Genomic DNA, 17,219 nt, shown 5'->3' on the forward strand with positions numbered 1-17,219 from the left:
ATGCAAAACTGATAGCTAGTGGGAAGCAGCCGCATGGCACAGGTTTATCAGCTCGGTGCTTTGTGACCACCTAGAGGGGTGGGATAGGAAGGGTGGGAGGGAGACGCAAGAGGGAGGAGATATGGGGATATATGTATGTATATAGCTGACTCACTTTGTTATACAGCAGAAACTAACACACCATTGTAAAGCAATTATACTCCAATAAAGATATTTAAATAAAAATATATATATAGTGCATATGAACTTTACAAGAAGATATTCTAATTCATTCAACACATTTAACTCTTATGTTCATCTGTATAAAGGCTATGAAATGTATACATTATGTTGAACATTTTAGGTGTTCTATGCGTTTCATAAATACATATGTCTGTAGAAATCTCATTTAAGACCTAAAAACATCTAATAACATGTAAGGTAATGGAATAAAAATGATTACATATGTTAATATTACAAATATCAATATATTACAATTGCTCTAGTTACAGATATTTTAAATATTAAGGTCATTTAAAAAAACTAAGACAACTACTTGTTTGCTTGGACAAAACCCAAGCAGGCTAATAAGTAAATGGAAAGGATTTGGATGAGAGAAAATAGGCATGAAGATATTTACAATCAATTCCTTACTTACCAGAGTCCACTGTGAGTGGTCTTACTTCTGGAAGGCTGCACGTCCTGGAAATCTGTGGATATCAGGGTCAACAAGAACTGTCCAACACCTGGTAGCTGCACTTTCCCTCAGTCCCCCTGAGAGAAGCAGTCACCCCTGGACAAAGTTGCCTTTTATAGGGTTAGACTCTCCTGAGGCCACACCTACTTCTTGAGATTGGATAATAGCTTCAAAGGGAAGTGGAAAATACTGATGTTTACTCAGAAAGGTGTGAAAATGGTTGATTGGGTTTTCGGTATATAGAAAACCCAATCTTAGGGGGTTGAGAGCCTAAAAGAATATAGACTTCTTTTGGGGTAAATATAAAAAAAAAATTGGTGAAAACTTTTAAACAAAATACTTTATATATGTTATATATACATACATAATAATATACATCAATGTATATGTTTCTATTAATATGAATATAATATAGTAATTATTTATACCATAATTATGTGAGTAATTATATTTAATACAATGCATAAAGATGACTGTTTTTTATTGGGGTATAATTGACATATAACCTCATATAACTTTCAGGTATATAACATAATGATTTGCTATTTGCATCTATTGTGAAATGATCACCATATTAGTTAACATTCATCACAGCATGTAGTTAAAAATTATTTCTTTTGTTATGAGAACTTTTAAGATCTACTCTCCTAACAACTTTTAAATATGCATTACAGTATTATTATCTGTAGTTACTATGCTGTACATACTGTAGAATATTATTATTATTTTTTTTTATATACTTTTTTTTTTTTTTTTGCTTTACGCGGGCCTCTCACTGTTGTGGCCTCTCCCGTTGCAGAGCACAGGCTCCGGACACGCAGGCTCAGCGGCCATGGCTCACGGCCCCAGCTGCTCTGCAGCATGTGGAATCTTCCCGGACCGGGGCACGAACCCGTGTCTCCTGCATCGGCAGGCGGACTCTCAACCACTGCGCCACCAGGGAAGCCCTAGAATATTATTTTTAACAGAAGTGCCATACTACCTGTATTTTGCTGACACCTATCACAGTTTATCAAATTACCAATGCTTACATACATGTTATTTCACTAAATTATCTATTGTTTGTTAATTGAAGCACTACTTATAAAAAAATATGGGAGCTTCCCTGGTGGCGCAGTGGTTGAGAGTCCGCCTACCGATGCAGGGGACACGGGTTCGTGCCCCGGTCTGGGAAGATCCCACATGCCACGGAGCGGCTGGGCCCGTGAGCCATGGCCGCTGAGCCTGCGCGTCTGGAGCCTGTGCTCCACAACGGGAGAGGCCACAACAGTGAGAGGCCCGCGTACTGCAAAAAAAAAAAAAAAATATATATATATATATATATATATATATATATATATATAAATTGACCTTGCTAGAAATTTTTAAAGTGAAAATATAAAGATCAATAGTTTTTGAATTTTATTTTATTTTTTTAAACAGCAGGTTCTTATTAGTCATCCATTTTATACACATCAGTGCACACATGTCAATCCCAATCTCCCAATTCATCACACCACCACCCACACCCGCAGCCACTTTCCACCCTTGGTGTCCATACGTTTGTTCTCTATGTCTGCATCTCTATTTCTGCCTTGCAAACCAGTTCATCTATACCATTTTTCTAGATTCCACGTATATGCATTAATGTATGATATTTGTTTTTCTCTTTCTGACTTACTTCACTCTGTATGACAGTCTCTAGGTCCATACGCGTCTCTACAAATGACCCAATTTAGTTCCTTTTTATAGCTGAGTAATATTCCATTGTATATAGGTACCCCATCTTATTTATCCATTCGTCTGTCAATGGGCATTTAGGTTGCTTCCATGACCTGGCTATTGTAAATAGTGCTGCAATGAACACTGGGGTGCATGTGCCTTTTTGAATTATGCTTTTCTCTGGGTATAAGCCCAGTAGTGGGATTTCTGGGTCACATGGTAATTCTATTTTTAGTTTTTTAAGGAACCTCCATACTGCTCTCCATAGTGGCTGTATCAATTTACATTCCCACCAACAGTGCAAGAGAGCTCCCTTTTCTCCACACCCTTTCCAGCATTTGTTTGTAGATTTTCTGATGATGCCCATTCTAACTGGTGTGATGTGATACCTCATTGTAGTTTTGATTTACATTTCTCTAATAATTAGTGATGTTGAGCAGCTTTTCATTTACTTCTTGGTCACCTGTATGTCTTCTTTGGAGAAATGTCTATTTAGGTCTTCTGCCCATTTTTGGATTGGGTTGCTTTTTTCTTTAATATTGAGCTGTTTATATATTTTGGAGATTAATCCTTTGTCCATTGATTTGTTTGCAAATATTTTCTCCCATTCTGAGGGTTGTCTTTTCATCTTGTTTATAGTTTCCTTTGCTGTGCAAAAGCTTTTAAGTTTCATTAGGTCACATTTGCTTATTTTTGTTTTTATTTCCATTACTCTAGGAGATGGATCAAAAAAGATCTTGCTGTGATTGATGTCGAAAAGTGTTCATCCTATGTTTTCCTCTAAGAGCTTTAGAGTATCCAATCTTACATTTAGATCTCTAATCCATTTTGAGTTTATTTTTGTGTATGGTGTTAGGAAGTGTTCTAATTTCATTCTCCTACATGTAGCTGTCCAGTTTTCCCAGCACCACTTATTGAAGAGGCTGTCTTTTCCCCATTGTATATCCTTCCCTCCTTTGTCATAGATGAGTTGACCATAGGTGCGTGGGTTTATCTCTGGGCTTTCTACCCTATTCCATGGATCTATATTTCTGTTTTTGTGCCAGTACCATATTGTCTTGATTACTGTAGCTGTGTAGTATAGTCTGAAGTCAGGGAGTCCGATTCCTCCAGCTCTGTTTTTTTCCCTTAAGACCGATTTCGCTATATGGGATCTTTTGTGTCTCCATACAAATTTTAAAATTTTTTGTTCTAGTTCTGTAAAAATGCCATTTGTAATTTGATAGGGATGGCATTGAATCTAGATTGCTTTGGGTAGTATAGTCATTTTCACAATATTGATTCTTCAAATCCAAGAACATGGTATACCTCTCCATCTGTTTGTATCATCTTTGATTTCTTTCATCAGTGTCTTATAGTTTTCTGCAGACAGGTCTTTTTTCTCTTTAGGTAGGTTTATTCCTAGATATTTTATTTTTTTGTTGCAATGGTAGATGGGAGTGTTTCCTTAATTTCTCTTTCAGATTTCTCATAATTAGTGTATAGGAATGAAAGAGATTTCTGTGTATTAATTTTGTTTCCTGCTACTTTACCAAATTCATTGATTAGCTCTAGTAGTTTTCTCGTGGCATCTTTTGGATTCTCTACATATAGTATCATATCATCTGCAAACAGTGACAGTTTTACTTCTTTTCCAAGTTGTATCCTTTTATTTCTTTTTCTTCTCTGATTGCTGTGGCTAAAACTTCCAAAACTATGTTGAATAATAGTGGCAAGAGTAGACATCCTTGTCTTGCTCCTGATCTTAGAGGAAATGCTTTCAATTTTTCATGATTGAGAATGATGTTTGCTGTGGGTTTGTCATATTTGGCCTTTATTATGTTGAGGTAGCTTCCCTTTATACCCACTTTCTGGAGAGTTTGTATCATAAATGGGTGTTGAATTTTGTTGAAAGCTTTTTCTGCATCTATTGAGATGATCATGGTTTTTATTCTTCAATTTGTTGATATGGTGTATCATGTTGATTGATTTGCATATATTGAATAATCCTTGCATCCCTGGGATAAATCCCATTTGATCATGGTGTATGATCTCTTTAATGTGCTGTTGGATTCTGCTTGCTAGTATTTTGTTGAGGATTTTTGCATCTGTATTCATCAGTGATATTGGTCTGTAGTTTCCTTTTTTTGTAGTATCTTTGTCTGGTTTTGCTATCACAGTGGCGGTAGCCTCATAGAATGAGTTTGGGAGTGTTCCTTCCTATGCAATTTTTTGGAAGAGTTTGAGAAGGATAGGTGTTTGCTCTTCTCTAAATGTTGGATTGAATTCACCTGTGAAGCCATTTGGTCCTGGACTTCTGTTTGTTGGAAGATTTTTAATCACAGTTTTAATATCATTACTTGTGATTTTTCTGCTCATATTTTCTATTTCCTCCTGTTTCAGTCTTGGAAGGTTAAACCTTTCTAAAAATGTGTCCATTTCTTCCAGGTTGTCCCTTTTATTGGCATAAAGTTGCTTGTAGTAGTCTCTTAGGATGCTTTGTATTTCTGCGGTATCTGTTGTAACTTCTCCTTTTTCATTTCTAATTTTGATTTGAGTCCTCTCCCTCTTTTTCTTGATGAATCTGGCTAATGGTTTATCAATTTTGTTTATCTTCTCATTAGAGGAGGAAGATGGCAGAAGAGTAAGATGCGGAGATCACCTTCCTCCACACAGATACATCAGAAATACTTCTACACATGGAACTGCTCCTATAGAACACCCACTGATCACTGGCAGAAGACCTCAGACCTCCCAAAAGGCAAGAAACTCCCCAAGTACCTGGGTAGGGCAAAAGAAAAAAGAAAAAACAGAGACAAAAGAATAGGGATGGGACCTGCACCAGTGGGAGGGAGCTGTGAAGGAGGAAAAGTTTCCACACACTAGGAAGGCCCTTCGCAGGCGGAGACTGCGGGTGACGGAGAGAGGAAGCTTCGGAGCCTCGGAGGAGAGCGCAGCAACAGGGGTGCGGAGGGCAAAGCGGAGAGATTTCCGCAGAGGATCGGTGCCGACCAGCACTCACCAGCCAGAGAGGCTTATCTGCTCACACGTGGGGACGGGCGGGGCTGGGAGATGAGGCTCAGGCTTCGGTTGGAGCTCAGGGAGAGAGGGAGTCCAGGAAAAAGTCTGGACCTGCCGAAGAGGCAAGAGATTTTTTCTTCCCTCTTTGTTTCCTGGTGTGCGAGGAGAGGGGATTAAGAGCGCTGCTTAAAGAAGCTCCAGAGACGGGCGAGAGCTGCGGCTAACAGCGAGGACCCCAGAGACGGGCATGAGACGCTAAGGCTGCTGCTGCCACCACCAAGAAGCCTGTGTGCAAGCACAGGTCACTCTCCAAGACCACAAGTTATAATGTGAATCAACTCCAGGTAACAAATTGTCTCTTATAAAATGAATAAATGCAATAATCTCTTCTAAACTGGACTAAGGGTGCCCTATTTGTGTTTCTGAGAGACCATAATATTTTTGCTCTTTTTTTTCCCCAGAGTTTTTGATTTACATATAACTCTGAGTTGTCAATCAACAAGTTTAAATATTTATTTAAACTTGTTGAAATTTATTTAAAGATACGTCTATAAACTAAAGGTGTTAAAGATATGTAAAGTATTGCATTTCACTACCTGTGTTCTCAATTGATTCAACACAATCATCCAATCTATATGAAACACTTACTTTTGCCTTTCACGTATGGTAGGTGAACCAAAACAAGATAGCTGAGCCTTCTCCCCCAGAAAACTTACTGTATAGTTAGAAAGATAAGGCAAACACAAAACAATTTTTCAAAACATTAATCACAAGATTTAATAAAATACAACTGAAATGCTTAATGCAAAAAAGATTTAAAGAATAAAATAATAATAAAATTTTTATGGAAATATAATCTGAACCATATATGTATTTTTAAACTTCTTAGTGTCCACATCATAAAAGGTAATTAAAAACATTTGAAATGAATTTCAATAATATACTTAAATATATTCAAAAATTATCATTAAAAATATAAATAATATTGAAAATATTAATGAGCTATTTTACATTCTTTTTTCTATACTAAGTTTTTGATGTCCAGCATGCATTTCATATTGACAGCACAGCTCAATTCAAACTAGTCACATTTCAAGAGCTTGATATCTACATGTGGCTACCCTATTAGGCATTATGGAATTAGACAAACCACCTATTACATGGGAGACACATTGTTTTCAAATCCTCAGGTGACAGAACAATTTCAAGCAGTCTTAGGAAAAGAGGGTGGATTGGAACCCACTATCTCCAAATTCCATAGCAATAGATGAGCATTATAAACAGTCTCATGATAATTTTAGAGGAAAAGTTGTCAAAATCAGCCAGTCTGTTTGCTTTGTAAGAGAGGACTAATTGGCATCTGTACTTGGCATCTTAATGTCCACCAGTGAAGTTCTTTATTTTCTGGATACTGTGAATTGTATTCTTTAGGCCTTTTGTAGAATTTCCAAAGACTAGACTTTTCTTAGGATATTGTACGTTAGAGAAGATTAGGTTATCTTAGGTGTAAACACAAGCTCAAATCATTTTGATTGGATTTACACAATGGCCTAATTTATTTTTAAGGAAACATCTACATGTTCCTGCAGTCCTCAATCCAAGGGACAGTGATTGCTCCATATATCTGTAATTCTTATATTCTGTTTTTTTAAAAATAATTATTTATTTATTTGGCTGTGCCAGGTCTTAGTTGAGGCACACAGGACCTTCCTTGCAACACGCGGGCTCTTAGTTGCGGCACGTGGGGTCTAGTTCCCTGACCAGGGGTCGAACCCGGGCCCCCTGCATTGGGAGTGTGGAGTCTTAGCCACTGGACCACCAGGGAAGTACCTGTAATTCTTATATTCTTTAAACTTCTTTTCACCTTTTACTAGACAATACTTCATTGCTCCAATGCTATTGTAATTAATTATTCTTTACGTTAACTTTCTCTGTTTATGTTTCTGTGTGGTTTCTCTGTCTTGACTAAATGCTAATGCATAAGTGTTATATCAATGCAAGGGAATGCTCTGTGTCAGTGGACTCTAATGACCTACAGCCACAATAATACATGGATGAAATGTCAAAAGTGAGTGAAAAAATCAAGTCCTAGAAAAATATACATGGTACAATTTTATTTATAAAAATTCTAAAAATACACAACAAATAACAGACTGATGTTTTCTACACGTGCAGTGACAGGAGTAGTTTTGTAAGTGCTGAATTAGACATGACTCTCTGATAATGCCACATAAGTGTATTAAAATTTTACTCTGTTCTTAATTTCAACACTTAGTCCAACTTCAGAATAACTTTCTATAATTACAGAATAAAAATCATCCATCTTCCTTATTCGATATATATGGAGAAGAAAAAAGAATGCCAAGGTGGATATATGTATCTATCTGTATCTATATATGTACATAACTTTATTTTTCAGTTTATCAGTACATCCAACATGATTCTTTCTGAGTGATACATCATACTAATTCAACGTGTTCCCCAAAGAAACTTCTTAGGCTACTTCTCTCAGAGTCCCTGCTGCAGCCTGCACGGTGAAGGCTGCAATAGAAATGTGTCTCTTCACTTCTTCCCAGGCCTTGGAAGGATCCACCTTGCTTTCAATATCAAACAGAGCATCGAAGATCCCTGGGAATGACTCCCCCATATACTTGTTGTGGCTGCTTGGAGCATAGATGACATGTCTGTTGATAAAAATAGTTTGCTATCAGTTGCTCGAATTATATATACAAGGGAAAAAACAGGGACATTCTACAATTCGTGGATTGTATAATTCTAATTGCTACTTGTCAACTAAATTTACAAGTTCAATCTCCAAAGACTAGTCTATGAAATATGTGGCAATTAATTATATTTTGACTTTAGACAGATGACTTAAAGTGTCTCAGAGCAACAAAAATGATGACAATGATAGCAACAACAGTTTGTCACCTACTATGGATCACGCTTGGCATTCAATTATTTACCTATCATTTTTCTAATCCTTGAAAATAAACTCTACAGAGTTGAGATTATCATTTCTAAGAGGAGGAAATTGAGGTCTGGGCGATGAAGTGATCACTCTCAAGGCACACTGCAAGAAGTGATGACTTCAAAATACCACTCTATCCTCTGAAATGTAGCACAACTGTGATTATAGGGTTTCATTTGTGACCAGACAACCTATCATTGTGTTTTCCTCCTATTTAAAAAAGAAGTCATGTTATAATACCTAGTGTCAAGCATGAAGAATCATTCAAAACAGTTTTAAAACATTCAACATGACCTAGGAAGAAGGTGATGTTTTTACTGAAGGAGCTTAGCCAGTGCATGTAACAGCCCTGGAAGAGAAGGACAAGTTCCACAGTAAAGAGGTAAAGAAGGAAAGGAACATGATTATGCCACTAAGGGGGATCCATTCACCCTGTTTGGATGATGCCCTTATGCCCAATTCCAATTCTTTCATAGATAATCCCTAAACAGAAAGATGAGGTCGTTTCTGGCTGGTCAATGATCTAATTCTTTCTGAATACTTAGTAAGATCAACCTGGGGACAGTTGGTGTTTATGAGAAATAATTATAATTGTCAAAAATTAGAAAAAAACTAAATGTCAACATTAAGAGATAGAGTAAATAAATATATATCTTTATTATGCCTTATGTATACGCATAAATATACATATATTCAAAATAAAATAAGAGAGGGGCTAAAATTATGTATACCAAAGGACAAACATGATTTTATATCTGACAAGTAGAGTTGGGGAGATTTTTATTTTCTACTTCTGACTTCCTGGGTTTTCTAAATTTCCTGCAATGAACATATACTCTTTTATACATAGAAACAAAAAAGATAATAAAATAAAGATCTGTAGTAATCATATTACATTATATAAATTAATATATTTATCATTTACTACATATATTTTGGAATTTTTTATATGCTTGCAAGAAATCAACTATATTTTTCCCACAGGGCAAAAAATAAGAAAAAAATTATATTAAAATAAAGAGTCATATTTTTACCCTTACCTATAGAAAGGCCTGTCTGGTAATCCTAAAGGATCAATAAATGCTCGTTCCAAAAACATCAGTTGATCATTCATAATTCTTAATAATATTGGGCTGGAAAAGGAAAGGAATACAGTTGTAGCTTCATGAAAATATGTGCACTACTCAGCAAACTAAAAATTCAAAACAAAACTAAACACAGCTAATATATTTTAACTTCCTATAACATGCAAATTAAGAACAGTAGCATGCATAGTTACATTTTTTTAAATCCTACAAAATACTACTCTGCTGAGGCTTATAAAAGGACTGAAAAAGTTCAATGTGCCCATGGAAAAAATATATAGTAATTTTTATTTATATTGAAATAATTAATTGATAAACCTAGGTATTCAAATACAGGCAAGACTTTTTTCATCTTAAGTCTCATAAACACCTGTTCATAGAAGTCATTTCAATATTGAAATGGAATAGTCTATTAATGTTTAGTAGGGTACCCGGGGAATTATACATATTTACCAAATGACAGCTAATAATATTTTTATTATTATTTTTAAAGATAAACCTATCATGAACAAAAGGGGTGGTGCTTATTTCACCCTTTCAACAATATTTGAATGCCTGTTATGTATCAGACACTTCTGGCTTTCACAGAGCTCACATTCCAAAGTGTGCGGTACAGCGTTACTATAATAAAAATGACTCAATACAACTGAAAATTTACCAGCAAGCCTGGAGTAGGGCAACAACGTTATTAAATTCAACCTATTAAGTCTGTCATAATGAGAAATAACCATTACCATAAGGAATCATAAATTACTTTATATAAAAATTTATCTTAGTTTTGTTATTTTTTAGATTTAATAATAAAACAATGTGCCCATTACTATTCTGAATGTTTATAAAATTTGTTCTTTTTAATCTTCAGAGCAGTCCTCCAAGTTATGCAGGATAATAGCCCCGTTCCACAGATGAGATACTCAGATTCAGTAGATAAATGACTTGCCCAGGTTCACAACTAGAAAGTTTTAGAGTGAGTGGTAGCTCAGTACTATTCCTTCAACTGTACTGTGTTGACAACAGGAAGACAGACTAATTAAAGGTCCCACAGATTGGATTTGAGCTATTTTCAACATTCATTTATTTAGCATCAAGGACTCAGGTTTTGCGATAGTATAAAGCTAAACTGGGCATACACTTTACCTGTGAGCAGTTCTCATAAACTAACAAAGGCGGCAACTGAATGAACCATAATTTCAATAAGACGCTACAGGTTTCTGAACCAAATTCATAAAGCATTGCTACAAACACAAAAATTCATGTGGTTACGCACACACCCCATTTGGATGTTCCTTGTACAGAGCAGGGTTCAATCTGAAATATCCCTGGGAGGTAAATGCTCACAGCACCAGATGTATGTAAACAGGATCTATTTCCACCAGAAGCAGGCTGGCCTCCCTAGGGTTGGAGGAGGTAGGTCTTGAGGTTGAATACTATGTGAGCATAAAAGTACCAGGGAGTCAACACTCTGTACCCTTTGATGGGTTAAGGGATTGATTTAAGAAAAGCAGGATTCAAGAAGTGTCTCTTCCTCACATTTCAAAGTTTTGGTTGAGAAATTCAACATCTACTTTAATTTACTTTAGCCAGCATTTACTCATATTATGTACAAAGCATGGCTCCAGGTGTTTCAGGATATGTACCTTAACTATCATTTAGAGATGGTAAGACAAATACAGAAATACTCAAGGAAGTGAAAGCTCAGTGTCCTGGATTACCATACCATGCCAACAGCAGTTCTCCACAAGGAAGAAACGTCATTTATTTAATGATAGAAAATCAGCTTAATAGACTATATGGTGCTTGGCATTTCTCTAAAATTTATTTATAATTGTTGATTTTTTACTCACATAAAAAATTTGGAAAGAATTGTAAAGTATAAGAAAAAAAAATCTTCCTATTCACCCAAGGATAACACGATTATCATACTAATTGGTTTTCTGTAAGATTTTCTCTATATTCAATAAAATATTGTATATGTACAATCTTATGACCTTTTTGTTTGCTTAACATTTTATTACAAATATCTTATTATACTTCCTTTATAACCATCAGTGTTAATCTTTACAAAATGTTTAAATGGGTGGACATCTGATTGTTTAGTAATTTCTGTCCTCATAGGTATGAAGGTTGTTTTGAATTATCTGGTATTATAATTTGTAACTTTCTCTGAGAAGCCATTTTATTCCCTCAAATTTGAAACTCTTTCCTGAAGAAAAAAATTCAAGAAATAGAAATACTATGGCAAAGTGTAAGAACCCTGTCATGGCCCTAGAAACTTTAACAATATGTATTTATGATTTTTAATAGTTTAAAGCAATTCACAATGCTATCAGAAAAACATGAGAGCATCTGCTTCAGTGTACTGACTGTAGCAATGTGTACAAACAAGTTTTAAATTGCTACTCATTTGGTATGAAAATAGTATGACATTATTTTCATTTGTATTTTTGAATTATTAGTAAATTGAATACTACATTATTTTCATTTGTATTTTTGAATTATTAGTAAATTTGAATTTTTTTATCTGTTTCTGCACAGGTGGTATCTTCTTTTTGAATGATTTCTCTTGATGATTAGTACCAATATTTCCAACTTTGTTCTTTTGATTTTCTTATCAATTTTCAAAAAAAAAAGTATTTTTATTATATCTATATTACCCCCCTGTCCATATTTTCTGGAAAAGAGTTTTTCCAGTCTTTTATCTTTGATTTGCAGTATCAGTTTCCATATTATTAACCATTTTAATATTCTCAAATCTGATTGCATTGTTATTTCTAAACTTGGAATCTCACCTCCAAGATATTTCAATTTTTACTAAAAATTTCTTCTATCCCTGTTGTTTATTTTTGCATAGAATGTGAAGTGAGATTTTGAATTCACTTTTTTATCAATTCCTGAAAGAGCTTATACAATATTATTGTTGAATACCTTTCTTTCTCATTTGACTTTAATGTATCCTTCATTACAAATACATCCTTGTATATCATTGGTCTATTTTTTGTTCTGTCTGCTCTTTGTCTTTCTATGTATTCCTGCATCAGGCTCTAAGGATTTGATATTTGTATCGTCACAATATTTTTAATATATAGTAGATATTCACTCTCAAAATTCTACCTTTAAAGAATTGTCCCTAACATTCTCTTTTTCTCCAGTCTTAAAATTTTGTTCATATTATGTTTTACTTTTGTGATTTTACAAAAATTAATCCCAAATGCTTAACATCTGGAAAAAAACTAATGGCTTTACCTTATTTGCTAGTCTGGATATAGAGAATTTTTCTAGGTGGAAGTGGAGATTAGGAGCTCTTTGTGTGGGTAATGACATTAAGAAAAGGGAGGAAGAAGGTGTGTTTTGGGAATAGGAGAGCTTGGTTGAAGTATGATTTACAGATGTTGAAAGAACAGGAGATAAAACTGGAAAAAGATGGGGACACACAGTGGAGGACCTTCAATGTTAAGGCGGAAATTTTGTAACTACCACTCAGTTGGTAGTAAAGAAGGTACCAGCATTTCTCAACAGCACATATGCCACTCAGAATGTCAAAAATATCTCTTTGAGAGATATTGCAGCCCTGTATAGCCTGTTAGAATGAAGAGAAAGAAAGCAGAAAAAAACTTTCCAAAGATACTTCAACAACAAAGATGTCAGCTAGTATTTCTTTTTCATTATATCTATTACATGCAAAACTTATATCTATATATATACAACGTACTTGTTTTTGTCCAAGTCTTGCAGTCTCTCACTGAAGTTAGAAGCAATTTCTGTAAAATTCTTCACTGCAGAAAATAGTGATTCTGAAATAGAAATGAGGACCTAATGGCACTGTTCTATAGTTTAAGCAAAGGAAACAATATAGAAGGTTGTTCTCTTTTGTATTTAACAAGGTATTTATACTTTGTATATTGCAAGACAGGCATCAATGAAATGGAAGATACATTTATATGCATAAAATATTTGATCATATGGAATAGCAATAAGTAATAAATGGGCCTGAGGTAGATCATTACATTTTAGAGATTAATAGAAACATACAGACTGTGAATTTTGAAAAAGGAAGGGTATCATACCAAATGACACATTGTATGTTTTCATTTCTTGTGGATGTTTCATTGAAATATTGTAGATTTTATCAGCATACTTTCTTAAAACGACAGCATAATCTCGACAGTCAAAAGGGAGCACTATGGAATTGGCTAGTTCGAAGACGATTCCTCCTCGAACCTGAGCCACAGCAAGGTGATACTTAAAAGCTGGATCATAAAACTTTTCCACTAATTCATATGTTTCATAGACACTGTGATACAGTGGATAGCTGCTGAATTTGTTTGTTGCCTACAAAAAAACCAAAAAAACAAAATATATCTCTCATGAGATAACTTATATAAAATGCATAGTATCATAGATACTGTTAATATTAGTAAGACTGTTTCTGTCAGCAATGAATAAAGGAAAGTATTTAAGTACCTCAATAAGCCACTTACTAAAGGGTTAATATAATATTAAAACCCACCCCAGGTTTTCACCAGTTAAAAAGTATGTGTATATAACATAAACAATACTATGAAAATTACCTTGGGAAAAAACCTAACATTCTTGCCTTTAAGAAAACAAGAGATGTAATAGAAATATTTCTGAAATAAAGACAAGATAATGTTGCATTTGGGTGAAAACAATTTAAGAAGACAGAGAATCATTAGAAGCAAGGAAATAAGCATGATACAATATTATATAGGGCAATGCTGCAAATCGTTTAATGACTGAAATTCCATGAATAACTTTCTGACAAGCAGTGTGCTGACAAGTAAAGAGTGAACAGTGAGGATTTCAGCAGTAGATCCAAAATCTCACTAAGTAAAGAAGTAATACTCAGACGGGTATAAAAAAAACAAGAACATACACAAAAGGCAAGAGAGAACAACTTTTCAAATTCTGAGTTGCTGATTTATGCCTTTTGCCCATCGTTTAGATGCTTATTCTTTTTTTTTTTTTTTAACTGATATAACAGAACATTTTATATAGTGGTGCATTGAGAGTGGGACTCTGGAATTAGCCTGCCAGAGTTTGAATCCAGGCTTCATGGCTTATTACCAAATAACTCTGGGAGGTTATTAACCCAAAAGTTGTTAACCTTTCTTTGCTGTAGTTTTCTCATAAGTAAAATGTAGATAATATTAACATCTACCCTCATCACCAGCCCCAATGGTAAGAGATTATAAAGATTTTCTGTCTGGGGAGAATAACTAGCCCAAGACAAAAGACCTATAGATTCTCTGCGTTAGTTGGCTCTCAATGAAGCAACAAGAACACGCATTCTCAATTCCTCTCTTGTGAGACCCCCCCTACAACAAGCACCACCCCTGCATACAGGGCTTCAATCAGCTTTTTATGGTCTCACTCCCAGATAAGATACATTGCCAAAGAGGACCAGACATTTGAAGAAAGTCTTTAACTTGAAAGATACATACCAAGCACACAAACTAAAATAAAATCAGCCCACGGTAAGGAGGTACTACGGGAATGGAGGGAAACAATAAAAAAGAATGAATGAATGGCAGAGTTGAGAAAAATATCCCAGAATGTAGAAAAAGACACAGATAAGAACACAAAAGAACAGATAAAGACATTGGAAAATAATGCTACAGATGCTAAACAAATTAATAATGGTTTGAGAAAGAGGAAAGAGGGAATAATCAAAGAAAAAAACATTTCCTACACCTACAATACATAGGTTTCCAGAACAAAGAGTCCACTTTGTTCCCAGCTCAGCGTATTAAAAAATGGCATAATACACATGTACACCAAGGGCAACACAATCATAAAGAGAAGATACTAAAATCTTCCTTTTAAAAAAAACCAGAGGTGGGACTTCCCTCGTGGCGCAGTGGTTAAGAATCTGTCTGCCAATGCAGGGGACACAAGTTCAATCCCTGGTCTGGGAAGATGCCACATGCCACGGATCAACTAAGCCCGTGTGCCACAACTACTGAGCCAGTGCTCTAGAGCCCCCGAGCCACAACTACTGAAGCCTGCGTGCGTAGAGCCCGTGCTCTGCAACAAGAGAAGCCACGGCAATGAGAAGCCGGCGCACCACAATGAAGAGTAGCCCCTGCTCACCGCAACTAGAGAAAGCCCGCGCACAGCAACAGAGACCCAATGCAGCCAAAAATAATAAATAAATAAATTTATTTAAAAAAACAAACGAACAGAGGCAAGAGATCAAGGAACAAGGGACTTCCCTGGTGACGCAGTGTATAAAACTCTGCACTCCCAATGCAGGGGGCCCGGGGTTTGATCCCTGGTCAGGGAACTAGATACCACGTGCATGCTGCAACTAAGACCTGGTACAACCAAGTAAATAAATAAATTAGATAGAAAAGAAAGAGATCAAGGAACAAACAACATCTCTCAACAGGCAATGAAGCAATGCGGTCAAAATTCTAAGGGTACAGAATTTTCAAGCAAAACTTTGTGCCCAGTCAAATTATTGAAGAATTTTGTGTAGTATAACAGACATGCAAGGTGTTTAGCTGTCATTCACCCTTTTCAAGAAGTGCCTGAAGGATGTGCTCCCAAAAACGTGGAGAGTAAATAAGAAAAAGGAATAAAAATCTGGGAAACAGAAAATCCAAACTACGAGTGAAATGAAGATTCTCTCAGATTTCTTAGTGAGGGAAAATTTCACAGCCAAGAGCTGTGCCACAGGCAGAAAGAATAACCAGAGAACCCAGAGGAGCAGAAGAGCCCCAACGGGAAAAATGGAGTCTGCCAGTTCACCTGATGTGTTTGAATATACTAAGAGTTTGAGGTGAGTTAAGTAGGGATACACGGAGGAAAAAAATGTCTTCTAATCAACAAGGGTAGCACAACTATATATTGAAAAAATGCGATGAGGGAAAGTATTTGGGGGTTGGTAGAAGAAGTGATATAAGAGAACTGAATGCCTAGCTTTCCTAGTAAGAAGTAAATGGATAAATACCTAAAACTGAAAAAGAAAGAAATAGCAGCAGAAGCATATTATTTACAAACATGCAGATTGATATCAGAAGAAACCAATTAAAATACTGAAAGAATTTCAATTTGATGAACATAATCAGAGATGGAACAAGCACGGTGCTTAAGTCGCTTTTTTTGATCAGAATTATTTGTTTAGCTAAAATATATTCATAACTAACCATGAAGAACTCACTGATAGACTTACCCAATCTTTAGTGTACCGTGCTCTGCCTGAAGCAATTCCAAGTCTTTGGAAGAACACTTCAAAATCATTACCAGATCCTAATTTGCTAATCCTTTTAGGGATAAAATACAGGATTATTTGAGTAACTTCTTCACTGAGTACAGATCAATACTAATTAAACTAATCTCCACTCAATACTATAAATATAATTTTTAGATATATTGCGTTGGATATATTTTAGATATAAGCAGCAAAAAAACCACAAAAAGTGGGGGGGAATGTCAATTCTGATCACAAAATATCTACTTCCATAAGATTGTTTTAGGGAGAGGTGACCACTGTTCTTTTGGGTTTCTGGATCCAATTCCAACCTGTTTGTGTGTGTGTTGTCGGCGGGGGGGGGGGCTGTTCCCCACACCAACAACAAGCGATTCTCCATGCCATCAGCTGGGTATTCTACAATTCAACTCAATTCTGACATTGTCCACCCAGAGATAGGGTCAGGTCCCACACACTAAGGGCTCAGTCCCAAGAGACTGTTCCCCCCCAACACACAACCACCACCAGTGCTTCTGACCAACTGGCTGTAGATGGGAGGTTCCCATGAGTCCC

At 35.7% G+C, this 17,219-nt stretch overlaps 1 protein-coding gene across 5 annotated transcripts in view; it reads right to left on the minus strand.

The window, feature by feature from the left end:
• Window positions 1–7,476: 7,476 nt before the first annotated feature.
• The window catches only part of FOLH1 (folate hydrolase 1), a 63,236-nt gene continuing 53,493 nt past the window's right edge, over window positions 7,477–17,219 (minus strand). For all 5 annotated transcript variants that reach the window (XM_060303975.1, XM_060303974.1, XM_060303973.1 and 2 more), the window contains 5 exons: window positions 16,629–16,719; window positions 13,498–13,762; window positions 13,143–13,224; window positions 9,389–9,481; window positions 7,477–8,061 (listed from right to left, as the gene is read on the minus strand). In XM_060303975.1, coding sequence (XP_060159958.1) covers window positions 7,872–8,061; window positions 9,389–9,481; window positions 13,143–13,224; window positions 13,498–13,762; window positions 16,629–16,719 — 721 coding nt within the window. In that variant the 3' untranslated portion in view covers window positions 7,477–7,871. The remainder of the gene's footprint in view (window positions 8,062–9,388; window positions 9,482–13,142; window positions 13,225–13,497; window positions 13,763–16,628; window positions 16,720–17,219) is intronic.

This window comes from Globicephala melas, chromosome 8 (genome assembly GCF_963455315.2).
Source record: "Globicephala melas chromosome 8, mGloMel1.2, whole genome shotgun sequence".
Taxonomy (NCBI): Eukaryota; Metazoa; Chordata; class Mammalia; order Artiodactyla; family Delphinidae; genus Globicephala; species Globicephala melas.